At 38.7% G+C, this 17,224-nt stretch overlaps 2 protein-coding genes across 5 annotated transcripts in view; both read left to right on the top strand.

Moving 5' to 3' along the window:
- Nucleotides 1-2,537: 2,537 nt before the first annotated feature.
- Nucleotides 2,538-6,530, top strand: vps26bl (vacuolar protein sorting 26 homolog B, like). Of its 2 annotated transcripts, none has more exons than XM_057055337.1 (6): nt 2,538-2,913; nt 3,553-3,709; nt 3,838-4,002; nt 4,114-4,289; nt 4,374-4,516; nt 4,578-4,770. In XM_057055337.1, the coding sequence occupies exons 1-6, from the start codon at nt 2,691-2,693 to the stop codon at nt 4,614-4,616; spliced, it is 903 nt and encodes a 300-aa protein (XP_056911317.1). In that variant the 5' UTR covers nt 2,538-2,690; the 3' UTR covers nt 4,617-4,770. The 2 variants fall into 2 exon arrangements, with proteins under 2 accessions (XP_056911317.1, XP_056911316.1); XM_057055336.1 differs by lacking the exon at nt 4,578-4,770 and adding an exon at nt 4,795-6,530 and having other exon boundaries at nt 2,539-2,913.
- A 1,621-nt stretch (nt 6,531-8,151) lies between these two features.
- Nucleotides 8,152-17,224, top strand: part of arhgap32b (Rho GTPase activating protein 32b) — a 46,372-nt gene continuing 37,299 nt past the window's right edge. For all 3 annotated transcript variants that reach the window (XM_057055329.1, XM_057055330.1, XM_057055331.1), the window contains exon 1: nt 8,152-8,641. The gene's annotated coding sequence lies outside the window, so the exon portion shown is untranslated. The remainder of the gene's footprint in view (nt 8,642-17,224) is intronic.

Raw genomic sequence — 17,224 nt, forward strand, 5'->3', positions numbered from 1 at the left:
TTTCTGCAGACTTTTTCTTTTGTCTGTATGGGTGGGTAAACACTCAGGGGTGTTTTTCAAAAGTTAAGAATGACTTTAAAAGTTTGCTGCATATCCTGGAATTCTCAAAGTCACTAAAACAATCATTATTATAACAAAAAAAGATTTTACTTTGATATATATTAGACAGACAGAGTGGAATTAGTATTTTTTGCCATTCAATTTGATCCTTCAAGGTCCAATTTGTTTCATTCTTTCTATTTTTTTTTAAAGTTGATTTTAATGTGTCCTGTGATGGTCAGTCTTCTTTTATTGGCTCATAAATAGATCACAATCAATCTGGCCAAAGACCATCATGACTCTAATTTCTGAGGAAACAATTGCCTTTTAAATTAAAAAAAACAGATATACCTGCACATTTTTAAGGTACTTGTTCACATTATATTAATATTTATTTCATGCATCCAACGAGCCTTCACATTCATGTAGTTTAATTTTGATGGCATTTGAAAAATAAGTGAAGATTAACAAAAATTGAATGGGTTCTGGACATTTTGAGCAAATTCATTTCCCCCATATTACATCTTTATTTTCTTTGAATTCATGCATGTATCCTCCAAAAGCATATTTAATTACTGTGTAAAAAGGAGAACAACTTTGTCATCTTGTTTCAAAAAGTTTATCTATATGCATTTATAAAATGCAAATTTTGTCATTTGTTTTCAGTGTGATAACAGTTTTTCTTCATTATTAACAGTAAACATATATTTAAATTAGGGCTTAATATTTGTCATACGTGACATTTTTGATTTTGTGTTCTTTGAATGCTTCAGTGACTCATTTATAAAGTCTTCTAGAAATGTTTGAGATAATTTTATGATCCATTTACTGCTATAATTCCTACAGTTATTTGAACTTTACATCAAGAGATAGGATCAGTTGTGTAGTTTCTCCATGTCTTTGGATGCATAAAATACACACACACTCTGTGGACCAAGCTGCAAGAGAAAGAAAACAATCACTGTTGACAGAGAGACATGGTCCATTTAAAAAATCTCTGAGTATGATGTGATGGGGCGACACATTGACAACATGTTTGCTTGCACAGCAGCACAACTGCAGCTGCTCCTCCTGCTCTCAACCAGACCTCTGATTTCAGGGTCTCTGCTTGTTTTAAGTACCCCTTACAGTCAGGGAAATGTAAAAGATGACAGTCGGGTGTCCCAGCAGACTTTTCAGTAATCATTTTGCATTAGTTTGTCTCGTGTGTTTAAGTCTTTCTTCATGACTGAGCTGACGGCCCTTGTTATTAGACAGCCCTAGAGGACTTCAAAAATATTCTGATAATCATCAAAACTTTCACAGTTAAAAGCATCTGATCCCTTAGGAGCATCTCATGTCTTTCTCTCTCTCACCTTCTCTATTTTTCATTATTTTATGCATTGTTATGGATGCGCACGTGGTATATGAAAATATAAATGTGTTCCGGATGATTTCAAAATTTAGACCATATGCTTCACAATAAAAATATGGAATCAACAAAAACAGGGAAAATACGGGGAAATGCAGAGCTTCTAATGCATGGGATTGTTTGTTGATGACAATCATTAAGTAAATAAATAAATAAATAGGGCTTGGAAATCCTCTTATCGAAAAGAGACCCCGGCAGACCACGGTTGTTTAATACTGCCCCCTGCTGTTGCTATGATAATATAACAGAGTGTTATCTCGGAGGAGTTTCGCTTCCGGTCCGGTGCGATCCCGGACTATTCATGTATTTTGTTTGTATGTATTGTATTCGTAAACCCCGTGTTCCCCTTTGGATGCCCATTCATTTTGTTGGGTATCATCGGTCACTACACGGGCGAGAAGCGATTCTATATGCTGCACAAACATGCAGAGAAATGCAAGAGTTTTTGCTTGTATTCCTAATACGACTTTGACACGCTCTCAAAACCGAATCGCTTAATGGTTAGGTCAAGGCGAACAAAGTGTTTTGATCACAGAATTGTTTGACTGGTAAAATATATCTTCAAAATATCGAGACAAGATTCTGGCGGAGGAAGGAGGCCCACGATAAAACTGGAAAATCAGGAAATACCGTAAAGCAACAACCCATCCAGACTTTGTCCCAAAGCATCTAAAACAAATCCTAAATTTTGAAATTCCGGGAGGCGTTTGCACTGGTAAAATGAAGATAAACTTGTATCCAATCTTAAAATGTCTGTTTATTTATTATTTCATCCGTATAAATTACAATTTCGAAAGTAATTCATTCGCCAAATGAAACAGAAATAATAATAATAACAATAAACGAGCCCGTGAGTGGGAACGAGTACCTGAAAGTCTGTACTCCGGGCAGGAAACAGTGGTCGTTTAATTGTTCCGCCTGTTGATATTGTGTCACAAAAGTTTCATTTTAACAAATAAACAATTGAACCTTCGCCAGAACATTCAAAATATAATTTGTTAACTTATTACAAAAAAACCCCAAAACAGATTGCAGTTCAAATCAAAACGCTTTCTGTGTTTAATAATGGTTCTTGAAGCAAGACCGCGTCTGGGAACGCGCATGCGCACTAAGACAATCGTAAACAGAAGTCTTCAATCATATGTTCGGAACATCTGAGCGTTAAAGTGTTGCGCTCAACTCTGATACTTTATTACATATCGTTCCGAATCCAGCGGCACAGTGTGGGTCAAGAGCAGCGATGAACATCTTTGGGTTTGGTCAAAGTGCCGAGATCGATATAGTTCTGAATGACGCCGAAACGAGAAAGAAAGCTGAGCATAAAAGCGAAGATGGGAAAAAGGACAGATTTTTTCTCTTCTATGACGGTGAAACGGTGTCTGGGAAGGTCAGTGTCACGCTCAAATATCCGGGAAAGAGGCTGGAGCACAACGGCATCAGGATCGAGTTCATCGGGCAGATAGGTGAGCTGCTGGCGGCCTGTTATGAGCCGCAGTCCGCGCCCGCACCCTTTTTAAACTTGTTTATCAAGAACATGCTCATTTTGTTCTCTACACACTAATGTCATGTTTAGAACAGTTTAACGGTTCCTATCTCGTGACAAAAGTGGGTACATGCTGATGTCAGCTTCTTGTTAGTCATTGGCTGTGCAGTGACCTTTGACCCTCGCTTTTCAATCCTCCCGCTGCTCCGTCTTGTGATATTTAATAGTGTTTTATCATTCTGTTATGATGATTATTAATATTACATATAATTATGTTTGATATTCTTCTGTTTGCTTTGAATACAATATAAGGACAAATGTAGATGTCGACACTTCTGATAAGGAACATTTGGAAATCCATTTGAAATCTGCAATTCACTCTGGGTGTTATCCTCGTAATGATCATATGACTGTTTAAAATTTGTCTGATGCTATATATGTTACTGTCAACCTTATTTTGAGCCATGTGTTGCTTCAGTTTGGATTTGAAGTCATCAATCATCAAGACAACACGCTTAAGTGCTGTCACCTGATAGAAGGAAGCATTTAACAATTACACATGTGAATAAACCTATGCTGCCACTGCTGTCTGATGGTACCATTGTGCATGTTTTTCTAGAGCTGTACTATGACAGAGGAAACCACCATGAGTTTGTGTCTCTTGAGAAAGACTTGGCACGACCGGGAGAGCTGACGCAGTCACAGACATTTGACTTTGAGTTCACACATGTGGAGAAACCCTATGAGTCTTACACCGGACAAAACGTCAAATTACGGTACCTGCCATTGTGTGCTCAGTTTATTTGGTTATAATCTGTTTCAGATGGCAACTTTTCCATTTCAAATAGTTGTGGGTTTTTATTTTTGAGTTTTGCAGCCACATAACCATTTCTTTCTCATGTAGATACTTTCTGAGAGCAACGATTGGCCGGAGACTTAGTGATATCTCCAAAGAGCTGGACCTTGTTATTCACACACTCAGCACCTACCCTGAACTCAACTCCTCCATCAAGATGGAAGTGGGGATTGAAGATTGCCTGCATATAGAATTTGAGTACAATAAATCCAAGTATGTTTTTATAAAACACAAATGAAATAGTGCATGTCTTTTTCTAAGGGCAAAAATGTCCATAGTGTGAGCAGGAGTGAGACTATTGATTGTATTTATATTTTGTTGCAGGTATCACCTAAAAGATGTAATTGTGGGGAAGATTTACTTCAGTTTGGTGAGGGTTAAGATCCGTCATATGGAGATTGACATTGTCAAGCGAGAGAGCTCTGGCACAGGTCCAAATGTGTTCCACGAGAATGACACCATTGCAAAATATGAAATTATGGATGGAGCTCCGGTTAGAGGTGAAAAGACAAGCTTAGGTCCTCACTGGTTCGTGTTGTTGCTTTTAGGACACTATATTAATGTGACTCTGGTTGCTGCTGCAGGAGAATCCATCCCCATCAGGCTGTTTCTAGCAGGCTATGAGATGACACCCACCATGAAGGACGTTAACAAGAAGTTCTCAGTGCGATTCTACCTCAACCTGGTCCTCATTGATGAGGAGGAAAGACGCTATTTTAAACAGCAGGTATGTTGCGTTCAAATTTCTCTGTGTCGCTTCCAGCTGTTAACATGATTTAATCTAGGAGCTTTCTAGTTCTGTGCTTGGTTCCGCTCCAAACTGGTGATGAAAACATGATGATACTGACCGAAGAGTGAATCAAATGTGGAGACATCACAGATATCAACAATAAATATGCTTTAGCATTAAAACAAAAAAACTCTTGTGCGCAGCAGTACAGTACTGGGCATGCTACTGATGGCATGAGAGGAAGCAATGTCAGGGCTCTTTTGTGTTGTCTGTAGGAGATCATCCTGTGGAGGAAAGGTGACATCATCAAGAAGAGTATGTCTCACCAAGCAGCCATTGCCTCCCAGCGCTTCAGTGACACCTGTCAGTCAGGAGAGCTCACAGAACCAGACAAATATTCTGAAGATGAGTGAGTGAGTGAGTGAGTGAGTGAGTGAGTGAGTGAGTGAGTGAGTGAGTGAGTGAGTGAGTGAGTGAGTGAGTGAGTGAGTGAGAAAACAATTTGCAAGTGTATGTATGTCAAATGTATGCTCGACATGTCAAAACTGTAATTGTAGTGTAAAATATGGCAGACTGAGCGTGTTCGATGCACATCAAATCATTTATGATGCAGCGGGTTTGGGGATTTTTTTTTTACCACTTAAAAGGATTTACTGGAAATGTGTCCTGAGCAGAAACTGGTGGTGTCGTCTAAGAAAATAATCTAAAATGATTAGTTATTACTGCTCTGCTATTATTTTTGTATGTAAAAAAAAAAAAAATTGCTATTTTTTCCACTTCATTCAAAATAAATTATAACAGTAAATAAATACATATTAATTACATTTTATATTACAATATATTCATATTGTTTATTGTTGTGAAACAAAAGTTTGTGAGGATGAGTGTGTGTTTTTAAAAAAGATTTTAAGGACTAGTGTCAAATGTTGCCATGGCAATCAACATAAACTCACACAGGCTCGATTTATCAAAGCAAATATCAAATCGGCCGTCAAACCCGAGATTTGTTGATGATATCCTGCTTCTTTAGGAGTGCAGCTTTGACTAAAAATAGCTTTATTGTCGACGTGCTGTAGTGCAGAATAGAGAACAGACAGGAGCGTTGCTTCTGCTTTTGACCCTCACAGCATGCAGCTGTTTGAACTTGTTAATTTTATTTCTAGGTTTCTACTCGCTTGGTACTATTGAGTGTGCCACATTTATACAACATCTGGTTGTTTTCTTTGCCGACTTATCACGGAAATTCCATGCTGATGTTGCAACAGTTTGACCATGGTGATGGCATGAATGTTTAGTGTGGTCTTCTACATTCATTTTTTCTAAACTGTCCCTCGGGTTAGATAAAACCATGTGTGACTTAAACAGGCATCTTGCTCATGGCAGCATTGCTTTTGTTGAAAGCCAAATATTCATTCTTTATTCCATAAATGTGCTTAAAATGTTTGTGCAGCATATAGAATCCCTTTTAGAACATGTCCCTGAGTGTCCATCTGTAATATCTTACAATGATGCACCTTATATTGCAATACTCAACATGTGTTCTCTTTATTATTTTAGATCAATAATTTCTCAGGATATTTGATGATAAATCATCCAATTTAATGATATTAGAACATTTCACTGAAAAATAATATTAACATAATGTTGGCCCACTCTTCCATAAACAAATACAGTATGTTTGTTTGTTTGGAATTACTGGCACACACAAACTGATCTCATGATTTTTAAATATTTTTTAATGTTGTGAAGAAGGGAGTGACTTCACACACAGAATATAAATGCATCATGCACCTCTTTTATCATGTTTGTCTGTGTAAAGTTTTTGTTTTAATCATTTCATAGTCTTGATTTACTTTGAATAAAATGGGAAGGTTTAATTTTCACTATTTCTTTTCTCTAATTTTGAATCATTGCACTAGTAACCCTCTCCAAGCTTCCACAGGGGGGCAGGTTTTGATCATTCTTTCTCTTCATTCTTTTTCTGGGGAAAGAATAAAGACTTTTGTCAGTATCTCTGCATCAGATTATTTATCTTCCTGAGGTGATTATTTTCCCTAAATGTTACAGCTGACTCATTTGTAATTACTGTCATTTGTTAAAGTCACAATTCATTTTATACACTGCAGACAAAATGGCAAAGGGAAGCGGTTACATTTAATTAAAAAAGAAAAATTGGAAAAATCATCCACAAATGAGGGGAACAAATAAAATACAAGACAAAATAGCAGTTAGTGGCTTGTTCCTATCTGATGAAGGTCATCACATAAAAACTGCTGTATAAAGAGTGGAAGAAAACCTTGAATGTGTGCAGAAAAACAACATTCATCTGACAGAATGGTGATTAAATTAGAAAGAGAACTATGACACCGGAGGAGACGGAATAATTGTGTGTAAACTAAACTGGTTGTGCAGGCTGTGCATGACTGGCCACAGTAGTCCTGAAATGTAATGTTGTTACAATAAATTAGGATTTTGTCTCAACCCCATGCATAAACAGATGGGTTGGATCTATTTTAAAGTGACAGAATGGAACCAATTTTTTTTTTGGTAATGTATGAAATGGTAATCGTTTTTAAGCCTCCCTTCATAAATTCCACCTATAGCAGATCTGGCTGTCAGCATAGATGCAGTTCCAATCTGAAAACAGCGTGATGCAGTGGGTGTGAATGCACCTCTCATGTCACGAAACTGTGACCAAGTCTCACAGTCTTGGATCCGCTCTCACTCCATTAATTGACACATGAACAGTTTGTGTCAAAATGATTTGCACAGAGAGTGATGTAACTGTTGTTTTTATCCATCTGCTGGTCAACAGCAGCTGTTTTTGGGGTAAAGTGATAAAGAGGCTTCAGTCAACAATCACGAAGCATGAATTAATCTACTGAGTCAACTTGCACAAGTTGTTCTTGGAAGATAACCAACCAGTCTCTCTGGTTCTGTTTATATATGTATTGTAAATAGAGTAATTGCTTGTTTTAACCTTACAAATTCGTCAGAGCAGGAAAAACTGGCTTTTGAGGAAAATTTGAAAATTGAATTGTGTGCTGCCTTCAGGCTCACAGTTCAGGGCTGTTTGTTTCAATCAGAGTTATTACGCTTTAAAGGAAGGATGAATGATTTTTACATCAATTTGACAATTTGTGTCCAGTAATGTAACTCAAAAAAGGTTGGCTGGTACCAACCCCATGCACACACTTTATATGTCACAATGAATGATATTATTAAATAAAATGGTACTGATAACTTTGAGATCTGTCATTTTACATGTTTTATTATGTTTTTTTAAATGTATGTGGCACTATTATAAGTCAATAACCTCTAGCTAAGATACAGTAGCTTTACTGGGACTAATTAGGATGTGATGAAACATTTATCATCAGCCTCCTCATAAGTCGGTGCCTGGCCTACATACACCTGTGCACCAGTCCCTTTCATATTGTCACATTTTATTCACTGTTGGTTATTTTAAAGCGGGCGTGGGGGCTGGGGGGCTACAGCTTTCTATTAATTTCAAACCTCTTGACAGATGGGATTCTCTCAATTTATTTTCATTTCAAAGACCTTAAAACGTTACATGAAGTAGCGCTTCCCTACTCCCACGTCCTCCTTCACGTTTCCGACGGTTGTGAAGGCAGCACAGCGCTCCGCTCCGGTGGATCCTCATTCGGACTCATTTGTTCTAGTCCCATTTGAGGAGGAGGAAGAGGAGGAAGAGGAGATCCTTTCCACAAGTTTCAGCCTGGATATATCCTTCTTTCACCCCAGGAACCTGAAAAATACCTTGACTGCTCCCTAGACAGCCAGTGAATTATTATTAAGGCGAAAATCGTCCCCCGGTAGAGAGGAGCGTCGGACGGATGTTGCCGGTTGTTTTCCCCGGAGAGTCTCTTTTTGTTTCACGGTTACCCGGTTGGAGTGAACGGTACTGCGCTTTATTTCCAGCGGAGAGAATGAGTGAGGACTAGAACACCCATGGTTCGGTGCTGGTTCGCTGGAGTTTGTTTCGGCTGAGTGAAACCATGATGTGGTGAAGCTCCGGTGGCGGACAGTGAAAGCTAAGCTCATCTCGTCCAACGGTGGTCAGCGAACACAGTTCCCACCAGAACACCACCACAACCACAGGTACTTATACTTTTTTGTCTTTTTAAACACTCACAGGTGTATTCTGTGGTTTAATGTTGCTTAAAGTATATGCGACGCTGTGTTTTGTGCACACTGGGGTGAAAACGTGCCGGGCGACAGCGTGTTCCAAGCGGCTGTTGCCCAACGTTGAAAACCCCAGCCTGCATGGAGGTGACGAATCCCCCCCCCCCCGCATGTGGAACCACCAGTGGCATTACTGGAATCACTCCCTCCCAGTCCGAGTGTGTTCTAAATTATTATATTTACTGAAGAAACACCACTGTCAGCTGATTATTATTATTATTATTATTAAACTGACTTGTATCCTCGGCTACCTTTGAGGACCATTTAGTTTATTTACTTATTGATGCTAATGCCATAGCTCCGGGTTAGCAGTGCTGCTCCTTTAGCATCAGGAAAAGTGACCGTGGCTACTGATGCAAAGCTCTTCTCTACAGGCAGCTGACATTTATCCGACACACCCTGATGCTACTAGATGGAAGTAGTTAGATGATGAAGGTAGTGATATAATATGAGCAGGATCCTTTTGTTGTGACTTTTAAATTTGAGGCGCGTTTGATCAACTTCAGTGAATACATGGACTGGCTATAGTGGGACAGATAGTGGGACAGAGGATGGATAAACTGGATATAGATGAACTGAGGATAAGAGACTTGTTATAGTGGGACAGGGAAGATGGATGACTGGTTATAGTGGGACAGAGAGGATGGATGACTGGCTATAGTGGGACAGAGGTTAATGGTCTGGTTATAGTGAGACAGAGGATGAATAAACTGGATATAGATGAACTGAGGATAAGAGACTGGTTATAGTGGGACAGAGAGGATGAATGACTGGTTATAGTGGAGCAGAAAAGAAATAATTGGGGCAGAGAGGATAAAAGGACAAGTTATAGTTGGACAGAGAGGATAAATGACTGGTTGTAGTGGGACAGAGAGGAAAAATGGACAAGTTATAGTTGGACAGATGATAAATGGCTGGTTTTAGTGGAACTGGGACAAAGAGGATAAATGGACAAGTTATAGTTGGGCAGAGGATAAATGAGTGGTTGTAGTGGGACAGAAGCTTATCCTGGAACTTTTAATGGAACTGACTGGAACTGTGCTTTACATTACAATGCAGATGGATTATGAGGCATAAAATACTGTAATGGGGTGTATAAATGTCCTGGAGATGATGCAGTGCTGATACTGACATTATTAGTAAAGGTTTGGTGTAGTTTTTATAGCTGCAATTAACAAGTCTTAAAAATAGGCTTGTAAAACTATGATCCATGTTTGGTCGTCTGGCCCATCACTCATTGTATTATATCACTTTTTAATCAGACCTGGCTGGATGACTTTAATCTGTATTTAAGATGACAAATTCTATACAGAGAACAGGCCATAACCTTGTCCATGGTTGCTGCTCAAAAATGAGGGGTCTTGAATGAGGTACACTTTGTAAAACAGACACTAAAGTCGGTTCATCACAATTTCAAATATTTGCTCTGATAAGAGACAGAATCCATCATATAAGGACAAGCAGCTGTTTCATTGAAGGTCAAGGCAAAAAACATTTTTGATAAAATAGTATCTCTTCAGGTTGAAATTCCTGAAGCCTCTTTTGTTGCTTTACTTGCAGCAGCATTGTTTGACTGTATATGAATATTTCTTTTAAGTATAAAATCAGATGCTGTTGGGTATCTTCAGGTGAGTAAATAGGTTTTGTTTCTTTGATTTGAATATTTTGCACTTTTTTGATGAGAAATGCGCGGCCATGTCCGGTCATGTCTCTGGTTATGCAACCGTCTTTTGTTCCTATTGTGTGCACCTCCAGCACCATCAAAGCTCTCCCTGTATCAACTTTTCCTAGGTGGAATCAGATAAAGCCAGACACTAGCTCCAGATACTAGGCATTGTTTGCGGCTTAGCATCCTTTGTGGCTGTTTTCTATATGTTTATTAATAATGCATGATACATATGCTGCTGTCATACAGCCACTCGGAGACTTAGTGTAAATGGCATCAGGCTCCAAGCTTTGTGCAGCCACAGGCCTCTCAGGATGCCGTGACATTCTCAAGGGAGATTCCATTCTTCCCTAAACAATCCTGGCATTGACACGGAGACTGATTAGTCAGTTGCCATGGTATTCCCACGGTGACATAATGGAGGATAATGAGATCACACGGGGAATTTGTTCAGAGCAGATTGTGTGAAACAACATCATTTTGGTGAAAATACATCAAATTGTGAAGAGACTTGAAGGTTTAATTTGTAAAGGAATGAGAAATGATGCCGTTCAACAGTTTGCATTGCCAGGGTAGTGGAAGCATCTAGAAAGCACTGGGAGCTCCCAGAACCTCATCACAAACGTCTCTGGTGCATGTTGGTGCTTGAATGGGCTTGTTTTAGTTTGATTTTATTTCCTTTAAAGAGATGATAAAGTGCGTCATTGTTTGGATTTCTGCATCAGAGGAAGCTGTAATAAACTAGTGTGCAAAATATGTTGCTGGCTGCTGCAAACTGGGATGGGAAACACACCCCAGTGCTCCCAGTGCTTGTTGCAGCAACTGTGAACTATTTAAAGCTTGGATTCAACTGTAGTTTTTGGAGACAATAGACTTCATATTGTGCATTACGGTTATAAAGTAACATTCACATGGGTTCAGCAAATTATTTTCAGTGATTATTACAGAAAATGTAAAACTCTTGAACAAAGTTGATGAGATGTTTTATTAGTTATATTTGTCTTGCATTTGTGGTTGTTCAACATAATTTAGAAGTTGTCATGACAGCGTAAATGAAGTATGGATTTTATGTAATGAATAGTGACAATAGAGACACTGCCAGCAGTATAATCATCTATAATAACATCTGCCTACGGGGATTAACAACCTTTTTGACATAGAGGGGCACTTTGAAATGTTGTTATTGAGCGTGCAATAATCGTTTTTTCAGGTAATTGCCACTTAATTTACATGGTGCAGATTAGAGTCATATAATTTGCATAAGAAATGTTGTCATATGTTGGGTTGTCATATGTCAGGTTGGTGCAATGAGATGGTTAACAATACAGTTTAGGATATAGGTTGTGTTTTTTATTGTGTTTTAAATCATTTTAAACTGCATGGTGTCAGCCTGCCTATCGCTATGCTGCTGTGGGCCAGCTGTGGCACAAGTGTTGGGGGTCTCTGACCCTGGGTCAGGAACTTGCCCTGAATAGAAAGCAAGCAGTTCTTTTTTTGCCACTCTGTGAACTTATTTATTCATGTATTCTCAAGACGCTGATATTTCAGAGTTTATTTCTGCCAAATTGGCCTTTAGGGGCAAAGCCGTCCTGACAGCCTGTAGTTAATTTACCCTCATGAATAACAAAATATAGGTGAACATATTGGGACAGGGGTAAAACTTTCCCCTTTTTGATATCATTGTTTATGCAATAGAGCGTAGCAAGGTCACATTGGTGAAAGAAAGCACAACCTGTCCAAAGTCCTCGTCACATCGTCTGCTGACGAGGCTGCTTGATCTTCGGGTTGAACGCGCATCCCTCTGAGCCCCGCGGCTCCGAAGGCCCTGTGAGGAACGCCGCCTTCCTGGCAGAACTGTCTGGTGGCTCAGATTTAGTTGATACTCGCTTTCCAATATCCCCCCACCCATATCCTGTCCTAATTCTGTCAATTAGGTCAATAAGTGTCAAGTTGTCTTTGTACATTAAGGACACGTTTATCTATATTGTGCATGTTTGAGATGGTAAAGTTGCTGCTTGTTTAATGTCACATCCCATAAATGTTCCACTGCTCGTGGCCAGGTTGGGCACTGAGCCCAAACGTGAGCCCACGGGAAATGCCTTCATCAGACGTTCACCGCCAGTGAGCTGGAAAATGTTTTGGCTGTTTGTTCATCTTCATGATTGATCCGTGCATTCTTCTCGACATTAAATGATTTAGACAAATGAACCGTGTCTAATGAATGGTCTGAATCATGCACCTGCTGCAAATGCATTTTATTATACCTGCTCTGGAAGCATTATTGATGTAAGAGGACAATTTTGGCACGCTTCCTTGTCTCATTGATTCGGAGGGGAGATAATGAAGGGAAGCATCCGATCTGTGAGCTTTGAATTTGTCATTGCAAACGGCACGAGAGATGATTGACAGGAGCCAGTATTTTGCCTGAGTTGCACATCCTGGCTGAAGGTTCCCAGATAAATGGCTTGTTTGTGTTTGTCACAGTGAGTCAGCATGCCGGTTCAAGGGTTTCTCAACCTTTTCTCCCTCACCAGAGATCGCAGCGAAACTTCAACCATAACGCCAGTGCACCACACAGGCTGGAAGAAAGGCAAACACTGATCCACTGAAGTCAGCCTTTTTCTTTTAGCGTGTTATCTGTTCAGCTGCTGTGTTGGCACTCAAATGTAGAACAGCTACAATCAGCGTTACTGTGAATATAATTTATTCCACTGTAGATGTTAGATGGGCACACACATCATTCTGCTAACATTCCCCTGCATAATTCATTTACTTTTTCCTCCATAATGTGGAATTATAGAAAGTTGCTGTACAAAATTACTAATACTGGGTTTGAATTTTTCATTCCTGAAAAACAGAAATCCGTGGACATTTTTAACATTGCAATCTCAAACATATCTCTTTTTTTTTAATCAAGCAGGACATGAAAGTCCTTCCTCCTTACACAGAATCGAAGTTATAGCTAATCATATAAGAGGCGTTGGCAGATTGAAGAATCATTTTGGATATTGGATTAATCACTTTAAAAGCAAGTCAGGCCCCTGATCTCAGTGATGAACTTGACTTGCTGCCATTTCTCTGATCCCAGTATACATTGAAACCCAATGAATGAATCGTAGTCTACATACTGAAAATTCTACTTCTACCTTGTCCAGCAGTCTACATTATTAATTCACATAAGCTATGATAAAAAGCCAATGTGATTTCTGTCCATAAATCATATTTGGCAAACCACTATCTTACTAAAATATCTGCCTGTCTACTCATTTTCTGGAGTTTAAACGTTATTATCATCATTATTAGTATTAGATATAATCTATTGACGTGGAGGATTCTTTAAGCATCTGCAGGGCTTACACCTCTAGCGCCCACCTGGTTTTTATGTATTTGAGTGTAACTCACCTGTGTATAATTGAGAAGAATTTTGTTAAGAAGAGTTTGGTCGACTCATGGATCTGTCTTGAACGTATTATGTTTTTCTAGTGCTTAGGCAAAAGAATGGGTAAATGAATTGATGGATGACTGGGTTTTTAGGTGGTCCAGTTTCTTTTGACACGATTGAATGTTATATATTATCCCTGTTTTGTATCTTTCATTGCGATTTCTGTGGTGGAATAGGAGATAGTCATGATTTAGATGTTATCATTGCTTCTTTAGCAATAATACTTTATGGGTAGAAGCTGAATAATGTACTGACCATGTGGTCGTTTGCATAACTCACTCATGAAGCAACGTATTTTGACAATAAAGCAGAATATACATTCATTCTTTTTCTACTATAGTCCAACACTCAACTGGTTTTAGATTTCGGAGAAAGGTGTTTTCTGTTTCTGGGGCATTTTCAGTGCAGAGCTACAGGTTGCAGCAAGCAGAGACTCTGTTGGTTTTTGTACTCGTGTCTGCTGATAAGTCAGCATATTTTCGTCACGGGACTTTGCTCCAGAGTTTATGAGAGGATGTGTGACATATGACTCAATCATGATCACAATGTGTGACTTTTAGCCCTCCTTCACTGGAGAAATCGGCTTATTGTCACCACAAGTAAAATAATTTAACTCTGATTCCAAAAAGGTGACATGTGATGAGCAGGAGATTTGTGTCCAGTAGGGAAGCTTCTTTTATACTCCCCGGACAGCTGTCAAGTAGCGTCCTAAAGTAAATGGAAAAGTTATGCTGTGAACATGAAATGGGAAGATACATACTGTAATCTTGGCTTCTGCAACATTTGCAGAGTTGTATCATCAGCATATTTACGTGGTAGCCCTGGCCTTGCCCTTTTGTCCTTGTGATTTCCACTTGGTCGCTGGTAACGAGATGTCTGCAGTTGCCACATTTTCATTAGTATCCTTTTGCGGTGCACATGACTCCTGTAAAGGTGTGATAGGAATCCACTGGTTACGCACATACGCACTCTGAAATGAATGGTACTACATACAATAATAGATAAGTGCAAGTGATTGTTTCCTCCTTCATATTAGGGGATAGATAACCATGTACCGCATCCATAATCGTGATGTTGCCAGTTGTTGGTAAGTTTAATAAGTGATTAGAATTGTTTGGATGAATGCTAGCTTTTGCTTGTTCCATTATTAACATTTGCTTGTTGTCTTTTTATTTAGTCATAGTAAATCAAGAGTGTTTTATTATTAGAGTTCTGATTTTCTGCCAGAATTTATTTTATTTGGGGCTTTTTACCCCTCAGTTTCTCTTTAAACTGGCAGACGCATGCAGAATAGAATGTTGGCTGGTGGATTTCAGGCTGGGCTGTTTCCTCCAACACTCAGATGTCCGTGGTTGATTGGGATTGTTCCATCTTTTTTGGCTGCATTTCCTATTGTGCCATATGTGAGATTAGTTGACCTGATGTTAACCCAAGTTTAGTCCTGTTCAGAAAATCCTCTGTCCCATATCCTGAGCTCCAACCACAAGCCCCTGTATTAAACTGGATTGCGTGATTAATGTGGCTTTAATAGCTACAAAAGCAACAGCCTTGATTTCTCCCCCTCACATTTATTTTAAAAGCAAATCTCGACGATTTTGTACATATTTTCAGCAAAGTTCCACAGAAAAGAAAATCATTTCATGACACTTGGCTTTGTCTGGGATCTTACTGAATTCAGAATAAATTAGATTTTGTTAATTTGATGACAAGAGCATGTCCCTACTGTTTGTAGTGCAAATGTTACAGAGGTGGTAGAGAACAGGTTAAGCCACATTGGTGTGATTCCCTCTTCACTTTCAGGTGGAAATATGGTGGAAGAAAAAATAAACCCCAAAAATGACATACTTCAGTTGGCCTCGTCTATATCTAGCTCATTAAACATCAGCAGTAAATTTGGGGGTCAGATGTAAATACCATCACCTCTCATTAAATGAAGATACATATCAGCTCATAATGTGCATATTGATTTTTACTCCAGAAGTGTAGCTCAAATGTATACCCTGCAGTTAGCAGCCAGTAAGGATTCTCTCCTCCTACGTCGTTTTCTCCACACCTTCCTTCAGCACAGCATCCTCTTGGGATTAAAGCAAGCAGCCATTGTATGGATTTTCCCCTCCTCTGGTTTACTGAGTCATTCCTGCTCTGTTTTTATCATCTATTTTTGCCTGCGGATGGTGACGCATTTGGATTTCACTGTTTTGTCATGAGGTGGCCGCTATTGTGTGATTTATACAATTAAAGACATTCTCAGCTGTGATGACTCAAGCAGCTGCCATCCCAACATAACCCAACGGATGATAGAAAAAACTGGCTCTACTTAACCAGTCGATTAAAAATTAGAACACAGCACCTGATACCATCTGGTAGCCAGTTTGTATACACCTTTCATTTTACAAGTTTGGGAGAGAAAAAAGTCACGTCTGAATGGCTGAAATGTATTTATGATCATTTTTAATTAAATGACAATATTCGTAAAAGTATTGGCAAAAGAATGAATAAATATTCATGACTTAAAGCTATTCTTCATCTGTGGTTTGGCTCTGCCATGGATGCATGGTGCAGACAGATGTAAAAATAAAAAGCATTATTTCAAACCAACTGAATGCTTTTATTCATCTATATTTTCACCCCAACAGAAAACATCTCACAGCTTCTTTAAAATGGTTTTGGTTACTCAAACACAAATATATCTTGACCATAGGAGAGCCAAAATAAACCACTACACTCTTCTTGTTGGGTTTTATCAGTGTATGGTTCAATCTGAGGGGAGGGGAGGGAGTTTAACCCCCACTTATGTAGCAAATTGTATTGGAATGCATTCCTGTCACCGAGTACAATTTGCATTTTAATTGTTTTTTGCAAGACTTAAGTGTCACTTAAGTGGCATTTTCCATGAAACAGGTGAAGTAACCTTTATTATGAAAGGGGGCCATTACATAGGCAATTAATTAAAGCTAGAAAATAGTTAGGAATAAGAAAATTAAACGTGTTCATAGTGTCATTGTAAGACAATTTATGTAACAGGCTTGTGTAAATGGTCGTAGGATGGAATAATAGTTTTCATTCTTGTTGAAATCCTTTTTCTGAAAGTATCACCTTTTATTTTCTTACTTCTTGTTTGCATCAGATTCATTCTGCACTGTTTTAGTCACATTACCAAAGAGGATACTCGCTTAGATTCCATAACATGCATAAAAAAATCCTAATTTGAAGAAGGATCTCGGCTAAACCTGCAACATTGCCCTCAATAATGTTAAAGATGGTGGTATCAGAGGTATTGTTTTGTTTTACAAGCCAAAAACTAATTCTCTAATTCCAAAATGTGAAAATTTGATTTAGTAATATTAGTGTAAAACAATTTAATGTCAGTTTGTTGACTTATTTTATCCTC

Source organism: Takifugu flavidus, chromosome 14 (genome assembly GCF_003711565.1).
Source record: "Takifugu flavidus isolate HTHZ2018 chromosome 14, ASM371156v2, whole genome shotgun sequence".
NCBI classification, from domain to species: Eukaryota; Metazoa; Chordata; class Actinopteri; order Tetraodontiformes; family Tetraodontidae; genus Takifugu; species Takifugu flavidus.